This window comes from Helianthus annuus, chromosome 9 (assembly GCF_002127325.2).
Source record: "Helianthus annuus cultivar XRQ/B chromosome 9, HanXRQr2.0-SUNRISE, whole genome shotgun sequence".
In the NCBI taxonomy this organism is placed as follows: domain Eukaryota; kingdom Viridiplantae; phylum Streptophyta; class Magnoliopsida; order Asterales; family Asteraceae; genus Helianthus; species Helianthus annuus.
Window position 1 is genome coordinate 89271883 of NC_035441.2, and position 11206 is coordinate 89283088.

The 11206-nt window shown below is 40.6% G+C and overlaps 2 protein-coding genes across 2 annotated transcripts; both read right to left on the bottom strand.

Moving 5' to 3' along the window:
- Nucleotides 1–6674: 6674 nt before the first annotated feature.
- Nucleotides 6675–7194, bottom strand: LOC110875778 (secreted acidic protein 1A-like). Its single transcript, XM_022123980.1, has 2 exons — nucleotides 7027–7194; nucleotides 6675–6845 (listed from the first exon to the last, which is right to left on the bottom strand). The coding sequence occupies exons 1-2, from the start codon at nucleotides 7192–7194 to the stop codon at nucleotides 6675–6677; spliced, it is 339 nt and encodes a 112-aa protein (XP_021979672.1).
- A 146-nt stretch (nucleotides 7195–7340) lies between these two features.
- Nucleotides 7341–7927, bottom strand: LOC110875779 (chromatin modification-related protein EAF7-like). The gene is made up of 3 exons (XM_022123981.1): nucleotides 7692–7927; nucleotides 7541–7644; nucleotides 7341–7492 (listed from the first exon to the last, which is right to left on the bottom strand). The coding sequence occupies exons 1-3, from the start codon at nucleotides 7925–7927 to the stop codon at nucleotides 7341–7343; spliced, it is 492 nt and encodes a 163-aa protein (XP_021979673.1).
- Nucleotides 7928–11206: the final 3279 nt, after the last annotated feature.

Here is an 11206-nt window from a genome sequence, read left to right on the forward strand (position 1 = left end):
CCAAATAAAAAGTGCAAAAGATCAAAAATAAAAAGTATTATACTAAACACTTGTCTTCACCAAGTGATGTAAGAGACTTAGGCAAACATGGCCTTGATTGTCAAGAACTCTTACTATCAATCTTGGATCCCGAGACGACTCACACACTCTACGATGGACAATGGATGATGGTGGTGGATGATGGTGTTATGGTGGTGGTGGGTGGTGGATGAAGTGTGAGAGAGGTGGTGTGCCAAGGGATGAGTTGGAATGAAACCAAGCACTCCTATTTATAGGCTGAACAGAAGGCTGGGCACGACCCCGTGTCCGTTGGACACGCCCCCGTGCCCGTCTGACACTCTCTCTCTTCATTAATTGTAATTCGCAATTACAATTAATGCGCCTGCTGTACTTTCGCCACGCCCCCGTGCTCACTGGACACGGCCCCGTGGTGGGCAATAGAAGCTTCTACAGGTTTGTCATTTCTGCTGCTTCTTGGGCACGGCCCCGTGCTGGCTGAGCACGGGGCGTGTTCAGGCTTCTGTTTTCTCTTCTTTGCTTGGGGAGATGCCGTTGAGGGTTCGGGCAGTCTACTTTTATTCCTTTTCTTGTATTTATGTTAGAATTAGCCGTCTTTTTGCTTCTTTTGTGAATTTGAGCTCATTTCATCCTGAAAATACAAAAGGAAGACAAAAACACTCTTTTTCCAACATTAGTACTTAAAAAGGGTTAGTTTTATGCCTTATTTGATGTAATTTATATGTTGCATTTTACACACATCAATATTCGCACATAGTTTTTTCATGGATTGCAAGTTGTTCAGGGTTCATTTGGCTTGTATCTAGGAATGGGATCAACGACTAACCGAAGGCTTAGGATACGGGTCAAGTTGCCCTGTAGATTTGTACTACTTATGTAACCGAATAAGAGTAACCTTGTAGATTCTTGATGTGTGGCTAAAAGTCTGATGCTTTACATATTAAAGTTGTGTTTTAGGCGGATTTTAGTTTCATATAGCCTACTTTGATGTGATTTGTGTTTTGCAGGTCTCAGGGAGTTTAAGGAGCTATTTGGGAGCTTTACGCAGCATCGGGATGCGATTAGGACCAACCGGGTGCGAGACACGAAGAAAAATGAAGTAGAAGCTGATATTTGCATCGGAGACGACCAAGGGTCGTGTCGCTGACGCGGTCCGTCGACAAGAAATCCCCATAGACAGTGACTTAACCCGTCGCATTGCGTCGGATTTAATCAACGCGTCTTCGACGCTGACTTAGCCTGTCGCCGACGCGACGTCTATTTCTCAGACGCTATTTTCCTTTTGTTGACCTGTTTGACCGAGATTTGGGAGGTATTATCAGGGAGTTACGAATTTTTGAAACAATATTCAGTTCTTGGAGCCACTTGTTGAAACTCTCTCAACCTAGAACCATCACCAATCATCATCTTCATCACCTATAATCATCTTAAACCTAATCGGATCTTCCAATCCATCACTCTCCATCATCATCCAATCATCCATTCTACCATCACCATCATAATACCTAACCCTAATTCCACCATCATCACCATCAAGGCCAAGCTTCAAGTTTCAATGGCTAGCTCTTCGTACTCATCACTCGGTGGTCAAGTTCCTTACACCATGAGCGGCTAGTTCTCATGGGTTTCACCCCGATGTAGATTTTTGTAAGATTTCTAGCGTTTCTCATATGTGTTTAGTATTTGATTTGTGACTAGTTGCGTTAAACATTTGAAACTTATAACAATTGTTTTGCATATGTATTGAATTCGTAAATTGTCGAGTGAATTATTAAATTTAACTTTATGAAATGAGTATGTGCAATTATGGCAACAAAGTGCATTGCCGTCCGTTGTTTGTGACGTTGATAGCTTTTAGCACCTAAGCCACGTTATACTAAACTCATTAATAATCAAATTCAACTAAATTAAATATAAAACCGTGTAGGAACCCTAGGTCTTACGATTATCGAACCGAGTGTGGACCTTTTTTAAATCACAGTTTTTAATCAAACAATTGAGTTTTGTTTTCATAGTCTCACAACCATTTTCATAGCTAATAGTAGACTTGTCGGTTCAATCCGACACCTCCTTCAAACCAAACAAAAGAAACAACAAGCATGCTTCAGAAATTGCACCAAAGTAATAATTAACTAAATCTTTACATAGACCACAAACTCTTCGTGGTTCGACACCCCGACTACGACTAACTACTTGTTTGATGTAATTAGGGACTATAAATATTATCTTTGACTAGGGCGCGACACTCTCATCAAATTTATTCTGTAAGGATGAACCATACATGCACTTGGCTGAATTTCCAGCTTTGTGTAGCACAATTGGGGGGGGGGGGCACAACTTCTCCCAAGATGAGGTACGGTTGAGACTCTTCCTATTCTCATTGAAGGATAAGGCGAAGCAATGGTTCCTAACATTGCTGGCCAATAATATTCGCATTGGGGAGACATGCAACAAGTTTTTCTCGAAGAATTCTATTATATTGCCAAGACAGACGATGCTAGAGACGAGATTCGGGCATTTCTATAGTTACTGGGTGAACCGATACATGAAGCGTTTACTTGTTTTAAGGAGTTGATAAGGAGGTGCCCACATCATCAAATAGAGAGGTGGGAGTTGGTGAAGTGTTTCGTGAAGGGGCTAGAGTTAGAAGAATGGAAAATTTTGCAATCCATCGTTATTGGGACGTTGTTGAACAACGATGAAGAGTGAAGAGGAATATTGGGCCTTCCTAAAAAGAATGAGCAAGAACTCCAAGGTCGCTGAGTCGCCGACCATGCTAAAAAGTACCCGATCTCGATTCTAGTGCTAAGGATCAGATCACCACTTTGGAGCGGGAATTGGCTCGTATGAAAAAGAAGGATGTCAGAGTGGTTCAATTTGCTGTTTGTGAGGATTGTGGTGACATTGGTCACCAGTCGATAATTGTTAAGTAAACATGGCCCATATCACCGACGAGGTGAGTCAAGTGTATGGAGAGTAGAAGCAATATGACATGAACTCCAACATTTACCACCCCGGGTTGAAGAACCATCCTAATTTTTGGGATGGTAATGCCTCAAATCAAATGAACCCAAACCTCCAATCGGGAAACCAAAGTGGGCAATCCTATCAAAACCACCAAGGGGCTAACCAAGGGGCTTACCAAAGGGGTAATTACAACCAAGGGGGTAACCAAGGTTACCATAACCTCGCCAACAACTATCAACGCGGGTATAACCAAGGTGGGAATGGAAATAACTCTTCAAACAACCAAGATGTTGGTGACGAGTTGGGTGCTAAGATCGATGCACTACTAAGTGTTGTGAAAGACTTAAATAGTGATATGAAGGAGATGAAGAGGGTGAATGAGGTGCGAGAGAACTCGCACGAGGCATTGACAAGACAAGTCGGTCAACTTGCGGTGGAAATGCCCCAATTTAGAGGAAGTGATGGACGGCTTCCTAGTGATACAATAGTCAACCCGAAGCATCAAGGATCGGCTCAGAAAAACACACAAATTTGGTCCACTTTGAGAAAGAACACCACCATGGTGTTAGCCGACTTGACCCCTAAACTACCCCATGGGATAGTCACGGACGTGACAGTAAAAGACGAGGATTTTTATTATCCGGTGGACTTTCTTGTGTTGGACTATGTCTCTTTAGACCGGACCAAACAACACACGATTATTTTTGGCTTATTGGCAATTTCGAATGCCCAAATAAATTGCAAAACGGGTAAAGTTGACATGACCTTTAGTAACCATAGGTTGAGGCTTAATGTTTTTTCCGGATTGATGAATCCCCTTGTTAACGATGAATGCTATATGGCAGACATTATTGACACGTATATACCTCTATACGACACGGTTGTTGATGAGGGGAACACAATAGAGGAGTGCTTTATGTTTGACAGGTCACAAGTTGAGAGTAGCCGGAGCATGGACGAGGAGGCGAAAAATTTGGAAGTGTTAGCGGTTAAGGATAGGAGACCGCCGTGGACTCACTAAGGGGAGAGTTTTTCGGAAAAGATTGACACCTTGTTGAAGCTGCCATTAGTGACCTCCTACAATGGAGTTGAAGGTGTTGCCAAACATCTCAAATATACTTATGTTAGTGAGGGCAACAGGCTTCCGGTCATCATTGCATCTAACTTGACAGGAGAGCAAGAAGAGAAGTTGTTAGAGGTGTTGGTCACCAATATGGCAGCTATTGGGTGGACCACTGCGGATTTGAAAGGGCATAAGTGCTTCAGTGGTGATGCACAAGTTCATCACGAATGAGAATATTACTCTCGCACGCGATGCACAAAGGCGGTTAAATCCGAATATATGGGAGGTGGTGAAGAAAGAAGTCTTGAAGTAGCTAGATGCGGGTATCATTTACCCCATCTTGGAAAGCCAGTGGGTGAGCCCGACGCAAGCCGTTCCCAAGAAGGCATGTATTCAAATTGTGAGGTTCCGTTTAACTTGATGTTATGCTCAGGTAATATCTATAACCTAGTTACAATGCGCAGAATTCATTACGATTAGTTGACAAGTACAAGATTAATTAATTTTTCAATGATTTCATTCATATTACTTCAGTTTACAATCAAGAAATCAACTGGACAGGGATTCGCCGTCAGTTCTTCAAAGTTACAAAACACTAGGTCCTCACCGGGCTATTTATAGACATGAAAAACCCTTGGGACGGACCTACTACCTTCGTATAGATGAGACACATCCGTGCAGACCAACACTCATCCGCACGGATGTAATCTAAATCATACAAACTGAAATATCTAACAGTTAATCCTATTACAAACTGACATGACTCGATGACGTAGGCAACAAACATTATGTATCAACAAACTCCCCCTTAGATATTGCCGCAGTCTCGACCGGTCTTCAAAAACTTCAAAACTTTAACGCCCGAAGAAATACTTTCTGACACGTTGACGTTTCAGCTCGAAGTACATCATCAGTGTTTGATCTGTAGGTGGCACCATGGTCATAAACTGATAACGCTTGATAGATGCCTTCTTCATTCTAGCTTCGATCCTTTCTTCATTTCGAACTTCTCGTAAAAACTCTTTTCTTTCAATCTCTCTCCATTTCGTGTTCCATATCTTCGCAGAATTAACTTCATAAGCATTCTGGTATTGCATAGCTTGTACAATATCCTGCACCTGATAATGTATCTTGTTAAAGTACAACATCTCAACGTCTCTCTCAGAAAGATTCACCAACCCCAAAGGATCCAAAATCCTTATAGGTCTCCAACATCCATCAATATTCAGAACAATCATTGCTTCTTCGGTCAATCTATCATAGTTCCACCATCGAAAGTCAGTATAGATATCTTGGTCAAGCTTCATCAAAGGCATATGCTTCATCGCTCGAGGACGTTTGATATTCAATGACACTTTAGGCTTTTGAGTGTCCAGATCAATTTCTGTCTTCGACACTACTCTTTTTGGATAATGTGGTTTCCAAGTTGGAAAGTCATGATGAGCTTCATATCTTATATACTTCCACAACTTTTGATCCCCTGGTTTCATCTGAAAGTTAATCAACTTTGTCTTGCATAACTCTTCCACGTCCCACCATGGCAAAGTTTTAATGTCGCTCAAATATCTGAAGTACTGGACCCTGTATTCTTTCTTAATTGCAAACACGTTCAGTTCAGGTATGCAGCCCTAGCTAATAATATCACCCAATGACACGTCTTGATTTCTGGTAAAGAACGCCAACGATATTCTAAATTTTCATTCCCTCGGCATGAATTTAAACTAGTTCTTCCGAGCTTCTCTTATCAGATCTTTACTTAACCTTGGAGATTCACCATTCTTGATTCTTTCTTCTATCCTTCTTTTTAACAGATCATCGGCTTCATGCACAAATATCTCAGTATATGTGGGAAAATCATCTGCATCTTCTCCTGAATACTTTGAAATTTCATTGTCAGGATCATCTTCAACAATAACCTCGTCATAATCATCAACATCAGGAACATGATTAAACACATAATCATGAGGCTTTGTGTAGGTCCCTATCGTGTGGATCGTAACGAGATTGACAATCAATCAAGGGTGCGGAATCCCCTTGACAGATCAAACAAACACATAAACAAGACCATATGAAGAACACAAAGCAAAACTCTCTGACCATTATCTTTGTAAACCCTAATGCAAAACACGTTTTTATACCAATGTTTGCATACTTGGCTTTGGACTCGGCTTGGCCATTCTCCAAGCCCAATACAATAATATACTTGCTAAGCAATAATGCTAAGCCTAATACAAAATATCCAAAGACTAAATACTTAAACTATTAAGCTGTTGTCACAGAATATGCACCAACACTTTGTAATATCAATGTTCATCAATTCTTCTTCAAAATCAAACTCGAAGCTTTTTTCATCTATGCCACACATCTTTGCTATTTCTTCTTTTGTGTAATTGTGAGCAAACTCACCCTCTTCAACATCGTGGAAAAGATATATGATCTTGTTGCTACTTGCAAAAACAACCATTATAGGTTGAACGTCTGTGAAGATTCCTGAAGTGTCTTCAGCATCCAAAACATCATCATGCTCCCCCTCTCCATCAGCTTCTTCTTCATTCTCAACATCATTCATATATTCATTCTGTTCTGGAGCATCTGACTCTGTAACTTTCTTCTCATACACAACCAATCATGTACCACCCTGATTGTTGTCATCATCGTCATCACCCTTATTGTCATTACCTTTACCAGATTCTTTGTCATCTATTTCTTCATCATCCTCTTTCTCTTCATCCTCTTTTTGTTCTTCCACACATGATACTAGGATGAACTTTGTCAGGTTCTTTCTCAGGAGACTTTTCTATCATAGGTTCTGGACGTATTTCAGGCATAACATCAATCGGGTTTTTTCCCTTATCAACAACAACCACTCTGGTTCAGATGTAGCTTTCCCGATTCTTTCAACATTTCTCGCTTCAGCCTCTTCTATTTCAGTCTTGTTAAACTCAGCTTCAACATTTTTTCCTAATCTTTTCTCTAACACTTATTTCAAGCTTCTTATCTTTCAGCTTCTTATCTTCTTCTAAGTCACTAGATCTTTTCCGAAGTCTTTCACCTTCAGAAACAAGACTCTCTATCACCGCTTCCATTTGCTTTATCTCACTCTCTTGAAACTTTATCTTCTCGTCGTTAAAGAAATCATTATTCATGTTTTCGAAATTTGGAAATGGTTATTCATCAAACATATAATCTCTGTCTCTGTTTGCAATAGCAGACGAAGGACCTATTTGTTGATGTTATTGACGTGTTTGAGATTGTGGTTGTGGTGAAATAGGTTGAATAGGTGTTGTGGTGTTTACTGTGAAGCAGTAGGAGTTCTGATTGGAATCACATGTTCTTCAACAATAGGCGTTCTCTTCTCTGTAACTACTAGTTCAGATCCAACAGTTGTTGTTTCAGTCAAAGGTTCTTCAACTACCTTTCGTGATTTTTTCGCCATTGGAGACCCTATATTTTTAACACTTGACACCGTAGCACTTTTTTGTCATTTAGCACCCTTCTTGACTTGTTGTTCAGAATCAGAAGGCATATACGTTTCATCATCACTATCTTCTGAACGTTTCTTCTTATATCTTGTAGCTCTTTTCTCAGCTCTGGCTCTAGGATCATTCAACACATAATATTTTTTTACATTAAAAGATCTAACTCTTCACTTTCTGTTGTCTCATCATCTGCCTCGTCACTCGTATCTTTATTAATTTCAACAGTGTTTTTCTCACTAGTATCTTTATCCGATGTAGCAGAAATCACATCATCTTCACTATCTTCATCTCTAAGCATCGTTTGTGGAGCTTGTTTTCTCTTTGTTTGTTTCGTTTCTTTCTTTGGCTTAGCACTTTCTTTCACAAACCACTTACTTCTCTTTTCTTTGAACCCTTCCATTTGTTTATCTTCATTATAAGAATCACTGCCATCGTTTTTCCATCTGTCTTTTGGAGGTGTGACGGGTGGTCCATAGGACAACCCTTTATATTGTTAAAAGATGTGTTAATCCCGCATTTAATCGCATAATTATCTTGAATTAGATGACTACAGTTGCTTATGTTTCAGGTGCGTTTTGGAGCTTAAAATGGAGAAAACGCTGCTTCGGATGGAATGGAGTGGAACGGGTCAAGAAAGGATGGAAAGAAGAAACAAAACAGAAGATTCAGGGGCGCACCGTAAATTACGTTGGCTACCAAAATTTACGGTAGCCCCTAAAAGTGCCCATTTCCATCGTACCACAGTAGTGAACCAGTGTAACAATTTGAACTCTACCGTAACTTACGGTAGCTACCGTAAGTTACGGTAGAGCCAGCGAGGAAAAGACGTAACTACTCAAATAAAACCGTTTCCATGTGTCTTTTCATGTCATTCATGATTGGGAACGTTTCTCTGCACTTTGTGGGCGAATTTCGGATTTGGATACTATTTGGGAACAATTTCTAACATTTTGGTTTAGTTTTCGATTCGTATGAACTTTAATCTTGATGTTATGATGATCCACCGAACAATGTCCGGCTAAATTTGTGGTGATCATCTTGGGTGAAGGTTTTCTAAGACTCTTGTGTGTTTTCTTTTATTTCTAGAATGGTAACTTGGTGTGTTTGCTTTGTTTATCATGGTGTATGAATATTTGATTGTAGTTTGTTAATTGATGTTTCAATTCTAGTCTAATCATACGTTTTTGGTGTCGTTGACAATCGAGATATCACGGGAAGGGTTAGGGTTGGATATTGATTGATTGATCATCGGGAAACAACCTCGCATTAATATAATCCGAGTACTTTGTTCCCTTTTATCACAACAAATGTTTATACATGAGTTAGGTCTATGTAACTCTTTCTAGTTGGAATTTTGCACAAGTGTTAAAAGAAACCGAAACCTATCTAGTTGGAATTTTGCACAAGTGTTAAAAGAAACCGAAACCTAAGATGGTCATTTTCTCATAATCTGAATTACAATCTAATCTTGATTAGCAATCAGTTGATAACTTAGTTTTTAAATCAAACAATCCAAACTCTTGATCTTTAATTTCTACATATTAGATTAATTGTAGTTAATTTACAAGACTATATAATTAAACACATTTTCCACAAACTCCTTGTGTTCGATACCCATTTACTGCTATCTACTAGTTGAAATTTGGATTAAATTTGCGTGTGCCTACGACAACACGTCAAATTTTGGCGCCGTTGCCAGGGAGTAGTGCGCAACGTGTGTTAGTTTAATAGTTTTGTTTTGTTATTTTCGGGTTTACGCTGGTTGTGTTTAGTGTGTAGGTACTTCAGGTGTATGCATACTAGAGGCTCTCACAAGTCATCACCACTATCGTTTGATCCGGAAATTGAAAGAACGCTAAGGCAAAACCGAGTTTTGGTACGAGAAAAAAGAATTATTGGTTCACCCACTTCACCCATTACACCAAGAAACATCATGCAAGAAACCCAAGTACCACCCACAATGGGTCAAACGACCTCATCATTCATTCCTACTTCCACACAACCTTCACCAAATACCACCATACCTAATACCACCACCAACCCTACTCCACCTCATGACGTTACACCAACCGTCACCACACCACCGATTACTACCCTAGTTGAACCTACCCTTACTCTTAGCCCCTCTACCACAATTCCACCATTTTCACATTTCTTTCCCCCAACTACGGGTCAATCATCCTCTACTTATCCAATACCACCAAATTCAACCATTGTTCATGCTACTTCATCATTTAGACCAACGAACCAATCGGGTTTCCAATATTCATCCTTTCCATTTGGGCAATCTTCGGGTATTCAAGGGGATGGATATGATAATGTCTATGAAGAAGATTTTCGAGGGTATGAAGAGGAAGGTTTTCATTATGGGGGTGATGGAGGATATTTGGGACCTCTAGGAGGAGCGGGTCAACAAAGTTAGCCGATACAACAATTTCAAGACATGGGTAGAATACCGGTTGGGGTACAACACATTAGACCACAAGGGCCACAATTGCAACGCCCTACACCGCTACATCAAGTGCGTCCACAAAATACACAACCTCAAATACACAACCTCAATTTCAAAGGCCGATTCAACAACAACCGCCAATGCATCAATACCAATATCAACCACCATTTGCACCTCAAGGGCTTATGCAAGGGCAAATGGGTCAACCAAGAGCACCGTTGGGTGCCCCTCGAAGACATCATCGGGATGTAGTACGGGGAATCGAAGCTCACTTCCGGCCTATTATCACTAACAATCCTTCGCCGGTAGTGATTCCTCATCATGCGGACGGAAGAACTTTTGAAGTTAGAACAACCGCCCTCCAAAGTCTACCATAGTTTAAGGGGTTAGCAACGGAAGAACCTTACTTTCATTTGGAGACATACGACTCCATTTGCAACACGATTGGAGGTCAAGGGTTTTCCTCGGATGATGTCAAGTTGGTTCTCTTCCAATTTTCTTTGGAAGACAAAGCAAAGAGATGGTTTCACACTTTACCCTCCACGTCGATTTTTACATGGGCCGATATGCAACGGATTTTCTTGGATAAGTTTTACACTTCCTAAAAGACCAATGATGCAAGGAGAGGTTTGAGAAGCTTCCAACAACAATCGGGGGAAATGTTTCATGAGGCGTTTGAAAGGTTCAATATGATGCTACGGAATTGCCCTCATCACGGTATCCAACTTTGGGAATTGTTGAACGCATTTCATGAAGGGTTGAGTTCGGAGGATGCACGAGACTTGATGTCGATTACTAATGGTACATTCGGTTCAAACTTTGAACAAGACGATTGGACATTTTTAGAACAAATGGCGGTGACTTTCAAAAAGAAGGCCCAATCCTCAAGACGGGCAAGGCATGTGATACAAAGGCCACAAGTGCATGGAGTAGAGAGTGGAAACGTTCAAACCACGAATCAAGTGTACAACGTGTGCACTAATTGCAATGAAATAGGCCACACGGCGGAAGTTTGTGTAGTGGGAGTGGTTGATGAGCAAGTAGAAGAAATGAATGTTAGTCAAGGGGTTGGTCAAAATTTTAACATGAACTCCAACACATACCACCCCAGGTTACGAAACCATCCTAATTTCCGTTACGGGAACCCGGCGAACCAAGCTAACCCAAATTTTCAAGGAGCTCAAGGTAACTTTGCACCTCGCCAACAATACAATCAAGGGAACTATA

Excerpts from the sequence above, each read along its gene's own strand:
- LOC110875778 (XM_022123980.1), bottom strand. The coding sequence starts at position 7,194 with ATGAATAATGATTTCTTTAACGACGAGAAGATAAAGTTTCAAGAGAGT. Across the intron at positions 6,846-7,026 it reads ATAAGAAGCTTGAAATAAGT|AAAAGTCTCCTGAGAAAGAA; the intron begins GTTAGAGAAAAG and ends AACCTATGATAG.
- LOC110875779 (XM_022123981.1), bottom strand. The coding sequence starts at position 7,927 with ATGGAAGGGTTCAAAGAAAAGAGAAGTAAGTGGTTTGTGAAAGAAAGT. Across the intron at positions 7,645-7,691 it reads GAGACAACAGAAAGTGAAGA|AGCCAGAGCTGAGAAAAGAG; the intron begins GTTAGATCTTTT and ends GAATGATCCTAG. Across the intron at positions 7,493-7,540 it reads TGAACAACAAGTCAAGAAGG|GGTCTCCAATGGCGAAAAAA; the intron begins GTGCTAAATGAC and ends TTAAAAATATAG.